The sequence below is a fragment of the Podarcis liolepis genome, assembly GCF_965112155.1.
Source record: "Podarcis liolepis genome assembly, chromosome: 10".
NCBI lineage: Eukaryota > Metazoa > Chordata > Lepidosauria > Squamata > Lacertidae > Podarcis > Podarcis liolepis.
The window spans coordinates 50,046,707-50,065,774 of record NC_139562.1 but is presented as its reverse complement, the minus strand read 5'-3'; the positions used below and the strand labels follow the sequence as shown (position 1 = coordinate 50,065,774).

Below are 19,068 nucleotides of genomic sequence, written 5' to 3'. Positions count from 1 at the left end.
CTTTCACAAACATTGCATTTGTATTTTGCTCTTTTTAGTTCTAATCTGGTATTTGAGGTGGCTTGCCCCCTAAAGTGGAGTCAAGAGTGTGTGAAATGAGGAAGGAAAAATACAGAGTATATTAAAAGCTAATCATTGTAAGTCTCTATGGCATACGTGTAGTGGTAGGCCTCATAAATACGTGCTAGAATGAATATATGTTGTCAGCAGCAAATTGCATTTCTCCACGTCTGCTAAAAATGGGCTGCTTTTGTTTCCATACAAGCACAATAAACCCCACCCTCACTTAACCTTTGTTCTCCTTTAGATGAAGTCTAAATTAAATTTTCTTCCTGTGAGGGGGCTATAAACTTGAAACCAGAATCATTAATGCATTTCTAGCTATCAAATCAATACTAAGCAAACAGTTTTTGTAGATAAACGACACCCTTCCTGTTTTCACAGAGAAGCAAATTTTACTAGGAAACAGCGTTGGTCAGTTTGCTACTTTTAAAATAAACCATTGAAGGGTGGGGTCCTTCCTGCAGTCAAAAGTTTATTACTCCCGAGTTGTATTTTGAAATGTTTTGAGTAAAGCGGTTTGCCCTTTTGAAAATCTTTGGAAATCACTGGAAGCGGTTTAATCAACATTTTAAACTGTTGGCTCAAGGATTGCTTCGTGGTAGCGTAAAACACTTTTGTGCGGGCAAGGTGTATTACCAAAACATAGGAGGATGACCTGGGCAGAGTAGATTTGACCTAGTCAGGTACTTGGTGTAGTACAAAGCTGCAGTATGATTGTGTCTTGCCAGGAAACCCCTCTCTTCTGGGCTGGGATAGAAGGCCTATGGGCCAGAGAGAGAGACTAGGGCTGCTATTGGTGTGCTACCCTTCCTGTTTCCCTGGCCGAGGTGGTCTTGGGTGTGGTGTTGGACAACCCCAAGTTCATGATAGCTATAGGAACCGTGAAGCTGTCTTGTTGCTGAACACTGCACTGTTCAGGCTCTGAATTCTTTAATTCAAAGTGTTTTGTATTTTCCGCCAGGCTCCTGTTGGTGGATCTTAGTAGAATCAGTGGACAAATCGAAACTTAAAAACAGCCATGACTCGCCTTGTAGAGCCATCTCTAATTAGATCTTTGTAGATCCCAGAAGCCTGAAATCTGTTCACCCCTGGCTTACAACCACCCTGCAGTTACTCATTGCTTTTGCCCTGCATGTTTCAGACCTCCACATTTCAGCTTGAGCTGAGAGTAGCTTGAAGCAGGCAGACTAAATATAGACCAGAGTTAAATATTGCAAGTCGGGAGAAACTGAAGCGGAGGCTGGCTTGGATTCCTAATCCCTGTCTTCCACATCTCTCAGCTTGCAGCAAATATCAGTTCTCCCCATCAGTTCTCCCCAGACAAATCCAGCACTCAAGTTCCATACAGAAACCTTGTACTCCACTGTGTTCAAAGAGCAGGGACTACATTTGAGTTTTTAGGCACATTGCAACATTTTGTGGCTAGGCACCTTTTATTTGTGTGTAATACAGTTAATTAGCTGCAAACTTCATACAGCTATTTATGTAACTTATACATATAGATCTTTATATAGATCTGTACATCTTTATAGATGTTTTGAAAGTTGGACTTAACATGTTCTTAATCTGAAATCACCTTCCATTCAGCCCGCGGTTTCTGCAGAAGTGTGTTCTTTTTATTTTTTTTTAACCAGGTCAAATAAATTCAACTGCTGTACTAAATACGGGCAGATTGCATGCATTCCCATTTTACATATTCAAATTCTGTTGTGTGCCTCAATAGTAAGCAGGTGGGATGGTTGAGATGTGGTGTTTCTGGAAATGGACAAGTAGTGAATCAAACAGACAGGATGAAGGCCAATAAACAAACTAAATCCTGACCACCCAGAGTTTGATTGTGGGTTTATCTGGCCAGAGAGATGTATTTGCATTCCTTCTGAAGGATCAAGTTTGCAGCCCGGGTGCTGAGATACAACTTGTCACAGGAGGCCTAAGCAGCTTCTGTGCCATGGACTTAATTGGCTGCTCCTGGGTACAGGTTTGTGCATGATCTGGAAACCTTCATATTAAGCTATTGCAATGTGTTGTACAATCATGACCTCTCCAGGTTTGGAAACTTGTTAGTTCAAAATACAGTTGCAGGGTTGCAGCCTGGAAATAGCTATAGGACATATCTCACCAGTTCAGATCTCTTCAGTGGTTGCTGGTCTCTTTCTCCATGCCACTTATCAGTATTTGCCTTTTTTGCTGGGCCCTAGGTACGCTGGTGGCGCTGTGGGTAAAACCTCAGCGCCTAGGGCTTGCCGATCGCATGGTCGGCGGCTCGAATCACCACGGCGGGGTGAGCTCCCGTCTTTCGGTCCCAGCTCCTGCCCACCTAGCAGTTCGAAAGCACCCTTAAGTGCAAGTAGATAAATAGGTACCGCTTTATAGCGGCTGGTTCCGGTTCGCCAGAGCAGCTTCGTCACGCTGGCCACATGACCCGGAAGTGTCTCCGGACAGCGCTGGCCCCCGGCCTCTTAAGTGAGATGGGCACACAACCCTAGAGTCGGACACGACTGGCCCGTACGGGCAGGGGTACCTTTACCTTTACCTTTAGGTAGCTAGATGGAGATTATTCTCCCACCAAACTAAGACACTCTTTGGGAGCCCTTTTCTGTCTTCAGAAGTTAAGCTGCTGGTAGCAACCAGAGGTGGCGGCTCAGCGAAGTCCTCAAAGTGGCCTGTCTGATGCAGACGCCTAGTTTTGTTTTTTCAAGGCGAGATGTTTGGCTTTTGTTTTCTTAGGTCTTTGAAAATTACAAATCGGTCTCTTGGGTTTTTAGTCTGATGCTGTGATTTTCTGTATGTAATGGGAAAATACTTTATAATTTTATCATTAAGTTGTACTGTTTGGGGAAACTCCAGCCATTACTCCTACCTTAAGGGGAAAGGGCACAGAATGACAGCTGCCAGTTTTTTGGAAATTGAGATCAAGTTCTGTACTTTTTTGGAGAAAGTCTGTTGTACCAGTTAGCCTACTGTTCTTTAGTGTGGAGGATACATTAATATTGCTGTGTTTCATGAATTTCAAAAAAATCATTTCTAGGTGTACAGACAGGATTGCGAAACCTTTGGTGCTGTAGTGAAAATGCTGATTGAAAAAGACCCTGCGTTAGAAAAACCCATCCAGTTTTCCCTGAGACAGAATTTGCATGAGATTGGTGAGAGATGTATTGAAGAACTTAAGCACTTCATTGCAGAATACGACACCGTCAGGCACGAATTTGAAGAATCGTAAGATCAACTTGGGATTGTCCATATGTAAATTGGAAACTATTTAAAAATTGATTTCCCATCAGCATCTGCACACTTGACTGCATAATTCTTCCTTTGTGGTAATCTATTTTATTATTAACAGTTAAGTAAATTCCTGAAGAAGGCGAAAACATGTTTGAGGTATTGTTATGGTCATTTCTGAATTTCAGTGCAGATGTACATTCCATGTATGCAGTATACATTAGAACATGCTTAACAAAGTGACATGCCCCATTACCAAAGCTAGCTACGTATATACAGTAGTAATGGTGGAGTAAATTTACATATGTATTTAGGGTAGTTTTTTGTTATGTTGTAAAACTAAACTAAAAAGTAGCCTTTTGTAAACTGAAATTAAACAAAATACTTCTGAACAAGTTGGCAATTTGCATTTTTAAAAGATTTAATCCTAAAAAGAATGGAAGAAAAGGTATGTTGTTCCCCTTCCAGTGTTTTCATTTGTGTACATAAAAACATATTTCAGATTTTGTGTGTGTGTGTGTTTTTGTGGGGTAGCATAATCACTCTAGAAGTGGTGTTATACGGACAACTATTTCCAAAAGTGTCAGGGATGCTTAATGTGTGTGTTTCTCCCCTCCACCGATACGAGAGAGTGAACATGTGTTACCTTGCTCATAGCTTTCACCTGCAATATGGGATTAAGTAAACTGCCTCAAAGGATTTGCCAGTGTGACACTTAGTGTGGATGGCATCACATTAGGATCAATTAAGTCATAATCTGCCTGAGTTATCTCCAAAGTGGACAACATAATACTTGTCCGCATAATCAGTACAGGCAGGTTGAGCATATGCTTATGAACTATTGACATGGTTGTGGTGGATCAACAGCAAATAACAGGTTGCAAATGCTGCTAAGACACAGACTTTCCTTGGGTATTACCGTATTTTTCGCTCGATAACACGCACCCAACCATAACACGCATGTAGTTTTTAGAGGAGGCAAACAAGAAAAAAAATATTCTAAACGAAACAGTGGATGTATGATTTTTGTGGTTCATGCTGTGGCCACAGACATGTGATCTGACGGTGAGTTTGGGGTAGCCCAATGCAAAAATCCTGTGGATCCATGTTTGTAACCACGTTTTTGCACCACTGCGGCCCCAGGCAACAGTGGGTGCGTGATTCTTTTGGTGCAAACTGTAGCCATGGACATGCTATGTGATCTGATGGTGAATTTGGGGTGACCCAGTGCAAAAATCCTGAGGATCCATGTGGATCTGTGCTTTGTAACCATGTTTTAAGTGGGGAGGGAAGGAAAAGCACTCAAGGGACAAGGAGCACGTGTGGAGCAGGCTCTGCTTCTCTCCCTACCCCCCCCCCTTAAGCAGGTTCTGCTTCTCTCCCTCCTCCCCTCCCTCCCCCCTTAGAGAGCTGAAAATCTTTCCTGCTATTTCCAGCAAAGCGGGAGGAGAGCGATACAGAGAGCAGGGTTGCTTTAAAGGAGCCAACCAGACAGTAGCCGCTTACACGAGTGTGTAAGTCCTCTCCCCTCCCGCTTTGCTCCTTTAAAGAAGCAGGCACTATGTCCCTCTCTCCTCCCCATTCAGCGGCTCTTCTCCCGCTGGAAGGAGGAGGGAAGCATTCGCTCTGTAACACGCACAGACATTTCCCCTTACTTTCTAGGAGGAAAAAACTGCGTGTTATGGAGCGAAAACTACGGTAGGTAATGAGCTGAAAGATGTCAGTGCCTTTCGTAGGAAGAACATCTGCATTCACACACCCACACAGTCTTCCTTTGACAGCATAGGGGCCATCTTTACTGCCTTTTGGTGGCTTGGTTGCTACTAGGAAACCTGCTGCAGAAAGTGGGATTCTATAGCCCAGCTATCAAGCAGCTTTTAACACTAATATATAGCTGATTTAATTTTCAACTACTTCTATACAACATGGGCCATTTCACCTAGTCACAATGGTCAGATAGTCATTTTAAAGCGTATTATTAGATTCAAGCCTGCCATATGGAAACAGTCGGAATGAAGTGTTTTGTTGTAATGTTGCTTCACACTTAGTTGTCTTAACCCATAAATAATTCCTTTAATATTACGTACCATAGCTTAAACAGTATTTACATAGCTCCTACCATGCAAAACAGAGCTTTTCCGTCAAAAATTAAACATTTCACTACTTTAAACTTATGAACATTTAACAAACCCCTGCCTGACTCAAGCTGCTGTTAAACCCTCAAACAAAACTAATGGTATTTTAAACAAATGTCTTGCAATTCAGGGATATAAAAATAGTCTGTTAAATCTCAACTTTACAATATGTACATTATTTGCACTGTTAAGTTACAAATACAGATTTAGCTAAAAAATACTACATTATAAATATCAGATGGCTCTAATTTTTGCTTATATGCTACATTTGGAACTCAGGGTAGTGTTTCAAATATACAGGATTCTCAGACTCATTTTCACAAAAGTTTAATATAAGCAGACTCACTGACTTAATGCAATTAACTTCATAAGTAGGGGCTGTAGCTTACACCATATGTTTAAGGGCAAGGAACATCATATATTTAAATTAATTTACCTGAGGGTCACTCAGATACAATGCAAAGCAAATAGAATAGTCAATCTGATACGCCTTTTGCCCTGTACAGAAACAGCATTCTTGCTTAGCATCAAAATGGTTGGGCTACAGAAATATCTATAGGATGAATAGGGTTGCACACTATAATTGAGATACTGTGTCTTAGCTAGGCAACAGAAGTAGCAGGCAAGTTCTAAACCTAAGATACTGACTGGCATTCTTGCTGGTAAGGCCCTCTAAAACCACATCTGACCGGTATTATAAACTCTTTCAATTTATTCTTCTACTACTCCCTCCTGATTCAACTGATTTGATTGCAAGGCCTTTATAGAGAACATGGACAAGAGACTGCCCCGTTACAGGTTACACAAGTTGTTTTAACCATTTATGTACATAACATTTGAAGAACAGTGAAGAAACAGTTCAAAATTAAGAAATTATACAGTTTTTGCCTTTGGGAGGTTTTCTCTTTTTAGATTTGGTTACCCTCTGTCCAAACTGAGAACTGGGGAGTTCAGCAGTCGGGCTGGAAAGGATATCTGTATAGTAGGGGTATCTGACTGGTCGGGGCTGTGGAATGGGCTGTCCTAAGAAGTACCCTTCTTCTTCAGAATCGGACGAGGAGGATGAAGACGAGCACCAAGAGTCTTCCTCCTCTCCAAAAAATCCGAGAAACTGGTCCCTCTGGTTCTTCATTGTGTAGTCAGAGGCAATATGAGTATATTGGCTGTATGGGTTTGGAGTGTATGCTCTAACGGCATGACCTTTATTCTGAACAAACTTGTCATAATCCTGAGGAGAATAAAAATTAAGTCTTTCCTTTGGCGGAGATTTTCTTTCTGCAACCAAGTGAAGCGCATTATCGGACCTGGACTTCCTACTCCTCCTGCGGCGATGCTGGTGTCTCTTCCCAGGGTCTTCAAACTTATAAACACGCCTACGAGTCCTTTCACTCATAGGAGGCTGGCGGATTTCGAGATTCTCATAACTTCCATTGTCAATGACATCATCTGAAAACTTGACTTGCTGAGGTCTAGTCTGCGATTTGGATCTTCTCAGTACTGGCATGTGCATTGGCTTTTCCTCTGGCAGCGTCTTGCCTTGACATAATTCAGAACTTAAACTTTTTAAAGACTCTGTACTCCTATGAAGCATTGAGGAGTTCAGAGTGCCCATGTTGCTCATTTTTTCACAATCCTCTACTTCCAGCTCTGGGTAGGTTTGTAAGGAATACAAGGAAGGTCTTGGTTTGACTTCTCCATCAACTGAAGCACCTAAGAGGAAGACATTATAATGAAGTAGGTTAAATGAACACCACCACCACCATTATTTCCCAACAGTTCAGATGCAAATGTTTATACATTTCAGCTCTCGCTAAGTTACTCAAGTATGGGTTATGAAGGACAGTGACACAAGAACGGTTGGTTTAATCCAGCCCCTGTGGCAGTTTATTTCCTGGGGTAAAATCAACAACTTCAACCCTAAAAAAGCTCAACAACTTTGGAGTAAAATCATAAAAGAGCTCAACAGCTTTAATCCTAAAAAAAATTGTTAACAATTGGTCGGCCCTCTCAGCCCTTCACTTCATCAAATCTGGCCCTCATTGAAAAGGTTTGGACACCACTGTCCTATAGTTAGTAGAAATCGTAGGCCCTTATCTCCCCTACCCAGTTTCCCCTTTGTCAGGCTCAGCTAAGGCAAAAGGGAGGAGGAAAGCAGCAGCGGAAACATATGCAGTGTTCAGCTGGCTAGTAACGGAGAGAGAAGAAACCTGTATCAAAGACTCCTATCTCATCAAGTCCCTCTTCCGTGATCTTAAATTCCCATGCCTTGACACAGGTGGTATCTATATGACGAGCACAAGAGAAAGAAAGAAAGCCTTGCACAGAGCATACCTCTTGCAGCCTACTAGTAAGAAGCAAATCTATCGGGATGAAGGCATCATTAGGGCTTTCTAAATGGAAGTGCAAATCACAATATTACATTCTCTTGATCCTCTTACCTGTGATATTAGATAAAGCCAGGGAATCCATTGAATCCCGAACACACTGCTCTTGTTTCAGGTTTGACAATCTCTCCAGCGAGTCGTCATACCATTGCTTTTGGTCATGTTTGTATCTAGTTGCGGCATGTTCCATGTCCAACTCCTGGATTTTCCTGCTGCTGGCAGGGCCTGGGTGGCTACCATATGCAGAGTCGCCTAGGCCATCTTGGGACTGTGCCCAGTACATATTTGAGTGGTATTTCTTGCTCGCTAGGCTCTGACTGTTTTTCTTCATCTCTGATCTGCCTTTCACCATGCTCTCGCAAATCCACTGCTCGTTTGATCGAACGTCTGCTTCCACCGGCTGCTGGAAAAGGCCTTTGTCGCCAAACTTTAGGAGCAGCTGAGTCATGTAGTCTTCATGCTCAGCCCATTCTTCCGGATCATCAGGCATTTCCTCCCGCCTTCCTTTCCAGAGCTCTTCATCAACAAAGCCTACTCCTTGCCTTGAAAGACTTAAGTCATCCAGTTTCCGTGAGAGCGTATCATCGGCAGTGCTAGAAAGGCCAGGGAATTTGTAGTTCAGGGCTGGGGACAAGAGGAGAGACTGCCTGCACTGATCTGCTGAGCGGCTGCTTTTCCCCATGCGGACGCTTCTCCTGGAGTCTCTCGAGCGGGCAGACTGGAAAGCGGAGTCGGAAGAGTCCGAAGCATGAACATCCTCTCCCAGACTGCATGACTTGGAGCAATAAATCTGTCCTTGCTTGGGAAGGAAAGGGCAGCCAAGTAAGGAAACTTTGCAGTGAGCGCAAGAAAAGCATGTTTCTGTGGCATGCCAATGTTGTCCATCGTAAGTCATCTGAGCGTGGTCAACCCCTGGTTAAGAAAAGGAGTAGTTGAGATTATTATTTTTTTGTGCATGTCTGCTAGAAGCATGCTGGTGTCAATTAAAAAAGAAAAAAACTGGAGCCACACTGCTGAAGACTAACAGATCTGTTGCACCAAAGCTTTTTGTGGCACCAGAACCCACTTCACAACAGTGGATGGATGAAAAGTTTTCACTTGGCGGTATACCAGTTTTCAGAACGAGCTGTTCTTTGCTAATTTAACACAGCTGAAGTAATAAAAGAAACTCATACTTCAAATTAAATCTAATTGAAATTGCCGGCAGACTAGTTCAGCAAACATGCTGGAGCTTCGCCTTGAAGCCTTTCATCGAGTATGGTGACTTTGAGGTCATCATTCTGAGATTAAAGCCTACGAAATGTTTATTTTTTAAATTAACAAACTTGGGAGATTAAGCCCTGCCCCCTCAAAAAACAAAACTCTAGATGCCAGCTGTCCCCCCCAAACAGGCAACACTTTTAACATTCATTTTCAGAGACCCTTTCACCTACAGATTAGAAACTTGAGCTTCTAGCTTAGTTTGTAGTGTGCCCATTCCCCCCCCCTGTGTTAACATACGCTTACCTATGTGTTCCCCACAAGTCTCACAATACTCTGCGTAGAGGGACTCAAAGCAGCCGCAACAGAATGGGCGCCCATCCTTCATAATGTATCTCTGTCCTCCAAGGATGGTTTCACACTCAAGGCAACAAAAGTGTTTCATGTGCCAGTGGCGACCTTCCGCTTCTGTGCATTCATCAGCAAAAATAATCTAGGAGGGGGGGGGGAAATAGTTTAGGCAAAGACGTGGATAGCACAGTTGCAGCCACTATATTTAACAATATTCTTTTGCAAGGAATGTTTCTTCAATTTACTGGAGAAGTTAATGTGTGAAAAGTCCAGAGAATCTCAGGGTGGTATTCAAGGTGTTTATTTCAATGGGTCTTAGTCTGAGCAAAAGTTAGTAGAATACAACCCTCAAGTTTTCAGTTGTCCTCAGGAAGCTAGCTGCTTAACTGAGCAAAGAACACAATTCTCATTTCGACCTCCGGCTTTTAAGTGTTATGGGAATGTGGTATTACCTCATCACATGCCGAGCAACGCGGCTTGAGTAGTTCAGCATGGTGCCTTCCACAATGAATTTTTCCATCTTGGTAGAAATAGATTAAGTCAACAAGTAGTTCATTGCATGTGAAACACACAAAGCAGGATGGGTGCCAGCAGACTCCAGGCCCAGCTCTTGAGGCAAATACTGCAACTTCACCTCCGCCGATCTTTGTACCACACTGAAAATAAAATACAAATGAACAGGCAAGCTCAAATTAGTTTTCTGTTGTATGAATACTGAATCTTCAACATACTTTATAGCCTAATTCCATCCTGCTTTTTTCCAATTAACATAACAGTTTATTCTAGTTCAATATTTACTTGCTCTTTCCATTTTAACAGAGCTGAACCGCATACCTTTTATGCAGCCTTATTAAATTTGTGCAGTTTTCAAGCTTTAGTCCATTAACTTTGGTTCTTATGTAGATTTAAATATCCACAGTTGAGCTTCACACAGGTGCAACACTATTTTTAATTTGGGTAATAAGAACGTTACCTGCTCACAAAGTGCATGCATCACTCCCCTTGAGAGCAACTTCACCGTGCCTCGTCCCAGAGCTTCCTTCTTTCGTTGTGAACTAAATATTTGAAGTTCCTTCTTCTCTTCTTCACTTAGAGACTGACAGTATCTCACCTTCACCAAAAGGAAAGGATAACAACTTTAAGATCTATGCTAGTTATATTGGAAAGAAATGCAGTCTGTCTTTCCTCAGAAATCTATCTCAGAAGTGACTATGTCCATCAAAATGGAAGAGAGCTGAAAACAGATTCCTTCTGACATTTTCACTCCTGTTCAATGATTCAGGTCTTTGCTAATGGGAACTGGTACAGTGACATGAGACAACCATCACAAGATGTGAGTGCAGTTCTACCCTATATGCAGACATTGCTTTTTGAAGATGGTATAAGGGCATTTAGTTTTACAAGTTAATACAATATGCTTTAAGCAGAGTTCCTTCCAGGTTTTTTTTCTTTTAGATTATAACAGTGAAGTAAAGGGATGGAAGAGATTAAAACCTGATTAGGTACATACACTGTATGAGCCTCAGGGTTTTGTAATTTAGGACTGTTTGGGGAAACATTACTTATATCAGCACAGTTAACACAATACACTCAATGGAGACACCAGTGAGACTTCGTAGCTTCTTGTTTAGAACCTTTCATGAGATACTACAAACCCAACCTGCCCAGCCCAAACCTCTACTGCATCCAGCACCTATACTCACTGTACCAACATAACGTTTAGATATCATTAAACAAGTACTTTTCAAAGGAAAAAGCTGAGAAGTTTGGTTACTTACATCCAAAGATGTTTGTATTCAGTGTACAAGAGAGCTACTTGCCTCAGAGAACCTCACCTCCTGTGTTTCTGTGTGAGTTGGCCTTCCTTTTCAGGTTATTTTGCTGTGTCTCTGCATCTTTGCACCAGGAATGACAATCACAACAGATGCAGAGATGCAGCAGTATTTACCTGCTATCTGAGCAGTTTGCTGGCACACCAGAGCAGGGAATCGTGCAAATACACAGAAGGTAGATTCCTCTGTAGAGGGGAATCTCGTGATCTCTTGCAACACACTTTTATTTACTAAATCTATACAACATTATCTGGTGAATGGCTTTTGACAAAGTTAAACTATCATAAGCCACACAGTAAAGAAACCAGCACAAACTAACAGCCAGCAAGATTATAAAATGCCAAATGCATTTCAAAAGCCTAGGATGTTTTATTTAATAGTCTGGTGCCAGGTAATCCTCCCATAAATTCAAGTGTCACCTACACCCCTAACAGAGGAAGAAGCAGAAATGTGGACATCAAGGGTGTGGGAGCTGGAGGATGTCTCAAGTCATTCAAAGTATTACTGCCCTGAGTTTTCCTCGGAAGGGAACAAGAAGTGGAACTCTTACTACCCAGATAAACTCTGCAGTCAAAATGATGACAGCATTACGTCGTGCATGGATCTGCCTTTGAAGACAGCATATCGCTATTTCAGTTGGTACAGAATCTGTACCAACTGAATCATCTATATACTGTCTTCAAAGGCAGACCCATGCACGACGTACCACAGTAATCCATTCAGGAGTTTGCCAGGGAATGGAGAACTGTGGCCAGATATAATAGTTCCCTATAACACAGTGCCGTAATTGAGAAATCACAGGTTTGTTGCACATTCAGCAAATTGGCCCCTCTGCCTGGACTGCAGGGCAAGAAATGCTTGACCATATCTACCTCATTGTCGTGGGGTGGCAGCTGATACAGAAGCTGCTTAATTCGGTGTTTCTCTCCTGGACTGTTAACGTAAGGGATCTTCTCCTCAGACAAACAAGCAAAGTAGAGCTGTACCTGAGCAGAGACCAGAAATATACATAATGACCCATGTGCTCCCTCTTATCTACTGCTCTTATCTTAGGGTTTTGTTGTTGTTTTTTAACAAAAGACACTAGGATTTTCTTCTTTAGATGTTCGGCAAAGTTTGCATTCCTCTTGCTAAGAGCAGGTGAGCCAACTCTGCGAAACTGGATTGCCTCAGATAGCCAGCACCCAGCTGTTGAATTGCTGTTTTGGAATGCTATTTGCAGTGACAATTAGGGGTGCCATAAATTATGCACATCTAATTTCCACATCCTTCAAGGATTGTCAGCAAGTCTGTTAAAATTCCACATTTTCTTTCTGCATTTTATCACCCAACGTGTGAAGATATCCAGAAAGCGTAACAGTTATAATCGACAGGCTTTAATCTTACAGGTTAAATAAAGAAACAAACATTGTTTTGTAAATTAATTCTTTCCCATGTGAACTTTGCTAGAAACTGTTGAATTTTTATCTTTGGGAGAAGGTTGGAAGAAACTCCATTTCCCATCTGATAAAAGTGGAAATCCACTAAGAATTTGTCCTTTTTTTCAGTGTAGGTCTCAAAAAATAAAATTATTCTACCAAAAGTTTATTTTGCTCTATGCGTAGTATTGTTTTTAAGTTAAGATTGACAAAAATATTGACAAATCCCCAATATAAAATAAGGTCTTTTGCTTCATCTACACAGTTAAGGTTAAGGAGTTCAAAGTTTGACTATAATTTCCTGCAGAAAATCATGAGAATAGCGCTGCCTAAGTGAGGGGAAATTGGGTTAATCTTTTGCTTTTGGACCACTGACTATGCATGTCAGCGTAAAAGGACACTTAAGGGTCAAAGAAGTTAAGGTCCGACAAATAACTTGTTGTAGAAAATGTTTTAAATCGAATTAACAAATAAAAGAACCGCCTCTTTTTGTAAGCTTTTTCTTAAAAAAAAATTATTTAATCGGTTTTTCAATACAGACATCAACCACAAAAAACACATACAACAAAAACCACAATAACATTAATAATACAATTTAACAATTCAGATTTGAGTGTTGATATACCTATAACTACACCCTTTTAACAATATTTCCCCACCTCTCCTCCCCCTACTTCCCACCACTTTGTAAGCTTGAAATGAGTAGTTTCTGCTCTTACCTGTTCAGGTCTAAGACCTGGAGGAACCCATGCATATTCTTCTAGCGCACAACCAGAGTCATCATCAGATGTCGAGCTTCGCTGGAAGCCAAATGTCAGGTTGCCCCCTTTTGGCTCCATTTCTAAAACACACTCGGTCAGTGGGGAAGTGTCAGGATACTCAGTTGCAGTTCATCAATTAAGAGCTCTGAAAACAAGTTGGAAAGTCAAATGTTACAACAAAAAATCTTGGTTGCTGTTTTCAAAACAAAGAAGTGTCAAACTCTCTGGTGTGCATACATAGTATGTGATAACAGCCCAAGGGGGTTAAAAAAAAACAAGCCTGTTTTTCAAATAAACAGTTGAGGGTTTTTTAATCACGTGTTTCTAAAAATTTAAAGCCCAAACCCACAAAAACTCTACAGACTGAGCAGCGGTATAATGGAGAAATATTTCTATAATCTATATACATGGAATATAAATAAAGATACAGAAGAAATGCCAAGAAGAAATGTATGATGTGGTTGGGTCATCATAAACGATCCCAAGGCAATTCTTACATATACAGTACTCTGGGACATTTTAGATGCTTGTTCGCAGCATCTGATGCTCAGTGGCATAATGATAAATATTTGTGCTTCGCTGAACTGCTTGCTTCTGGCTGCATGATTTCAACTTGTAAAATGCACTGGGCTTTAACAAAAGATCTCAAACTAGACGAGACACAACTTTTGCTTTTAATTAGAAACGCAAACACACTATTGGAAAGAAGTGCCACTATTTAAACGACTAAAATGAACTTCCCCAAGCAAAAATGTGCTTTGGGGTTCTATGGTGGTAGTGATAGTTACTTACAAAAGAGTTACAGACCGCAATTCTTTAATAATCATGCTGAGTTAGACCTGGAAATATGTGTCAATATACAAGACCCCAAGCTAATTTGAGAAACACAGGGCTGTATTAAACTAGTTAGTCCCAACTAGCAGAAGCCCACACAAGGACTTCCACTAGCGCAAAAAGACTTCCTCTTGCCCCTTCCAAAATTGAAGAACCCCTAAAACAGGGGCACAGGCAGGCAGCAGAGGGGAAATGCTGTGTTGAGTAAGCTTAACTTCTGATGGAACGTTTGCCTTAGTGCAATGTTGAATTCCTCTCAAACACGAATTTTGAGATCAATAAGAACCATCACTACTTATAAACAGGGTTATCACCGTGGAAGGTGAGTCATCCCCTCCCATCAGATAACTTCTGCAAGTTAAATCCATAGCACAGAGAGACAACTGTTGGAATTATTACAAGGGGCAACTCAATGTGGTTTAAAGTACAAATTTGTTTTAACCCTGGTAAAGCAATCATTGCATGCTTTTCTAGGCGGTGAACTGCACATTTTGGACAGTGAAAATAAGTCAAACTCAATAGGTTTGCCAAGATTAAATTTGGTCCATGTGTGAGCTACAAATATACCCCCTATTGTTCTCTCACCTCTGCCCCTCCTTTTCCTTTTGCTGTCTTGAATGAACTTCCTGTCCTTCCTATGCAATCCGATAGCTGTGTGTGGTAGAGGAACCATCTAACAGTTTATCTCCTTCAGTTTCATGTTAGTAGAACAAATTTTGCTAACTCTTATCTCTTGGTGTCATTTGCAAAAATTTAAGGGGGGGACGGACAAGTAATACTACAGTCTCTTGAGCATTCAAATCTGCCTCTTTTCCTTGAATGCAAAATGCTAAATGAAAAGAGATCAAAATTATATGCAATAAATCTTCGCAGTAAGTTTAAGTTTATTCAGCACACTGCTGGTAGCAAAAATAATTTGACATTTAGGCCACATTGCTTTTCAAGCTGGTAAGACTAATATCCATTTTACTGAGCTGATCAAACCCCCATTTTTTAAACTCATTGTGGCACAGTGTCAAGTTTCATTACAGAGTTTAAGCACATGGAAAATATTAATCAGTTGTAAAACAAAAAATTACAGAAGTAAACTAGGCTAAGTTCAATTGGACTTACTCCAAGGAAAGTGTATGTTAGGAATGCAGTCTCAAAAAAAAGAAAGAAAGTGCTAATTAATACTTTAATTTATATACTGAAGATCAGCTTTGCCATTTTATTAATGTATTATACAGTAACTGGAAATGAGCCATTCCAAGAATATAGAGCACAATGATGGTTTAAAATATCATGAAATATACAGGCATTCATTTGGATCCCAAAGATGCACTTGCAATCATATATATTATCCATAGGTGGGCACCTTTTACATTTTGCCCAAGAGTTTTCTAAGAGTAAATGGAAGCAAAACCCAAATCATACTCTGCTTGTGTATGCTAAAGCAAGAGAACTCAAAGACAGTTACAAGCACTGGAAATAACTTTGGAGGTCAACTCCATGCTCCACAGTAACTCTACAATACAGCCTCTGCTTAAAAGCCACCAATGAAGAAACAGACCACCATCTCAAGAGGCTCTTACTGATTGGGGAAAGCTTCCTGTGTTTGACCAAAATTTGGTTTCTACCCATTAGCGCCAATGCTGTCCTCTGAAAGTAGAGAAAAAGACGGCTCCATCTTCTGCAAGACAGCCTTTCAGATATCAAGAAACAGTTATGTCTCCCATTAGTCTTTTCCAAGCATGCTTGTCTCGTTCAGCCATTCCTCCTGGGACTTGCATTTCCAGAGACCTTACCAATATGGGTATTGCCAGTTTCCTCCTTAAAATACAGTAGGCAGAACTGGCCACCCCACATGAAGCCTGATCAGTAAGTGCATAATAGAACAGAACTAGGACTTCTTCTTCTTTGCAGTCTAGACACTTGCAATCTAGACATTATGTTTCTATTTAGGCATCCAAAGACTGCATTAGCTTCAGTACTATACAGAGCTTACCAATTACAGCACTTAACAAACCAAACGTTACTTCCCTCAGTTTATTTGACCCAATCCACAATTTCAAAAATAGCACTTTAATAATTCTATGTTGTTTTTTCTTCACTAGGAAGCTTAACTGCACTGTGCTGAAAATTTATTCTGCAGTTTCCAACCATTCTCTATTCATGAGGGGGAGAAACACTGGATTTCATAATTTTATAAGGAGAGAAAAATTCTTATGGATGAAGTGCATGGCACTTACCTTACTATCAAGGTGGCTGCTGTTTTTGGTGACTGCCCATTCCTTCACTCGTGCTTTTTTGGGGGGGGGGGGTCGCAGGGATAAGCATACCCCTAAACATTTTTTGTCATTTTTTTGTACTTTTGTCCATTTACTGTATTTATTTTTCCCTATTTGAACTATAAAATGGTGATTTTCTTGAGTCAAAATGAGAGCACCCCTAAACACCTTTTTTGGGGGGGGCACTGCTTCACTCTACATATTATCTCTCTAGTATTTCCATTATATAGCTTTCCCAGGGGTCTGCACTTTCCCCCAAACCCACAGCTGGGCTTTCCTGTTAGCACATGCTCTTGACAGCTACTGATTTGTTGTTTTTCCTGTGAATTTTTTTTAACTTTTCAAGGAATCACTGCCTAAAGTTTTTTAAAAGGGGGTAAAATAATACTGGGATGTGGGTGGCGCTGTGGATTAAACCATAGAGCCTAGGACTTGCGGATCAGAAGGTTGGTGGTTCAAATCCACACGACGGGGTGAGCTCCTGTTGCTCGGTCCCTGCTCCTGCCTACCTAGCAGTTCGAAAGCACGTCAAGGTGCAAGTAGATAAATAGGTACCGCTCCGGTGGGAAGGTAAACGGTGTTTCCGTGTGCTGCTCTGGTTCACCAGAAGCGGCTTAGTCATGCTGGCCACATGACCTGGAAGCTGTACGCCGGCTCCCTCGGCCAATAAAGCGAGATGAGTGCCGCAACCCCAGAGTCGGTCACGACTGGACCTAATGGTCAGGGGTCCCTTTACCTTTACCTTAAAATAATAAGGTACGAGAAACTTGGCAAATGCACAGAAATTTAGGAATTTGGTAGCCAATCTCCCCGGGTTCCCACTCTTAATCCCAGAGGAAGATATCTCTCCTCCAACGTGGTTGTTTTTTGTTTTTTTTTTTTTAGATCAGGAAACTGCAGAGCACTGAAGAAATGGTCCGTGGAAAGAAAAGCCATACAAAATGAAAACTCACAAAGATTAAATAAGCTCAAAAGCAGGCTTCTTCAACCTCGGCCCTCCAGATTTTTTTGGCCTACAACTCCCATGATCCCTAGCTAGCAGGACCAGTGGTCAGGGATGATGGGAATTGTAGTCTCAAAACATCTGGAGGGCTGAGGTTGAGGAAGCCTGCTCAATACCAACCAAAATTATACATTTAAAAATTATTTATCGAGCAGTCTGCAAATGAGGCAGAGAAAAAAGACTAAGAAAAAAATTTCTTTGCAAGGAAGGAAAATTAGAGGACAGGTTTTGGCGGAACACTAAAAAAGACTAGTTAAGTTAATCTTCCATTCATTACCTTGCTGCCTCTCTGGACACAACACATATTTTGGCCAGCACTGCCATTCCGCTAAGTTAGACAGCCCCAATGTAAAAGACTGAGAACTTGCTCAGTCTCCTTCACCAATCTTGTTCAATAATCCACATTAAATAAGAGAATATTTGAAAAAAGCAAAAGCATGCTTTTAAGCCACTAAAACCAAGTGCCACATGAACCGGCCCATTCACAATTTCCGTATTTGGAAGCCCTACTTTGGGTACCCCCACGTTCTGCAGTAAGGAAACCAGGAACTGAGCAAAGGGCCTTCCCAGCTGTGTCACCCTAAGCTTTGGAATGCTCTTCCAAGGCAGCCTACCTTGCCTGGAAGCCACAATCATATATTGGGTTCCCAGTATCAGGATCTCTCCATTTCTCTTAATTTAACTTGGATAACATAAAGGCCACCCAGGTGGTTGCTGACTTCAATTTCCATCAGCTCCAGCCACCATGGAATAATAGGAGCTGCAGTCCAGCAGCATTTGGAGGACCCAGGGCTCCCACCCAGTTATAAATGATGGTTAAGTTAATTTTAGGCTGCATTGCAACCCTCAGATTTTACTATTATGTTTGTTTTAACTATTGTTACCTTTTGTTTTGATACCGACATTATTGTGTTTATCTATTTGTATGATTGTTATGTTGCCCTGAGTATATACATATAAAAGGGTGGGAGAAAAATAATTTAACCAAATAAATATAGTCTTAAGAGTATCTTCGTCTGCACTGGAGGAACTGAAGGCTAATGTATAAAATTGCTTATTAAAATGTGTTTTTTGAAAACAACTTTGCACACATTTCAGGTACTGTTTCTGCTTGAGCAGCAACAATGCTTGGTACTTATAAGTTAATTTTAAATCAAGTTTTAGAACTAACTATATCCATTAAAAAAACAAAAAAACCCACCTGTATTTAATATATGAGTGAAGAACAGGCTGAAAGTTTTTATGATTGAAGTTCTCAGCTCATGATACCATTGTAGATTGTGTTAAACATCTACATAGAAGAAAATACTATGTGACATCTTCCTGCTCTGTTCTGCAGAACATGAATGACCTTAAGTGCCACCTCTGTATAAGTGCTGACTAACTACTAAAGCTTACAAAGAGAATCCTTGTACTGGTGAATGAGCAATTATTAACCATGTAATTGGATTAAAGGGTAATTTGATTATGACGTTTAGATATACACCAGTGTAAATTTCACCTATTGTCATTTAATAAAAAGCTGTTCTAAAGGCAGAACTCTTTGCATAAAAGCTACCAGTTTCTAAAAGATAGATGTATCCTTGTTCTCTGGGCAA

At 40.9% G+C, this 19,068-nt stretch overlaps 2 protein-coding genes across 26 annotated transcripts in view; one reads left to right on the top strand and one right to left on the bottom strand.

Moving 5' to 3' along the window:
• Window positions 1-3,785, top strand: part of PPHLN1 (periphilin 1) — a 30,915-nt gene extending 27,130 nt beyond the window's left edge. For all 24 annotated transcript variants that reach the window (XM_083463689.1, XM_083463697.1, XM_083463692.1 and 21 more), the window contains one exon: window positions 3,092-3,785. In XM_083463689.1, the coding sequence (XP_083319815.1) occupies window positions 3,092-3,283 (192 nt within the window). In that variant the 3' untranslated portion in view covers window positions 3,284-3,785. The remainder of the gene's footprint in view (window positions 1-3,091) is intronic.
• Window positions 3,786-5,330: 1,545 nt separating this feature from the next.
• The window catches only part of PRICKLE1 (prickle planar cell polarity protein 1), a 71,056-nt gene continuing 57,318 nt past the window's right edge, over window positions 5,331-19,068 (bottom strand). For both annotated transcript variants that reach the window (XM_083463448.1, XM_083463449.1), the window contains exons 2-8: window positions 13,322-13,508; window positions 12,057-12,170; window positions 10,326-10,463; window positions 9,805-10,008; window positions 9,308-9,494; window positions 7,856-8,713; window positions 5,331-7,127 (exon numbers count right to left, since the gene is read on the bottom strand). In XM_083463448.1, the coding sequence (XP_083319574.1) occupies window positions 6,283-7,127; window positions 7,856-8,713; window positions 9,308-9,494; window positions 9,805-10,008; window positions 10,326-10,463; window positions 12,057-12,170; window positions 13,322-13,441 (2,466 nt within the window). In that variant the 5' untranslated portion in view covers window positions 13,442-13,508 and the 3' untranslated portion in view covers window positions 5,331-6,282. The remainder of the gene's footprint in view (window positions 7,128-7,855; window positions 8,714-9,307; window positions 9,495-9,804; window positions 10,009-10,325; window positions 10,464-12,056; window positions 12,171-13,321; window positions 13,509-19,068) is intronic.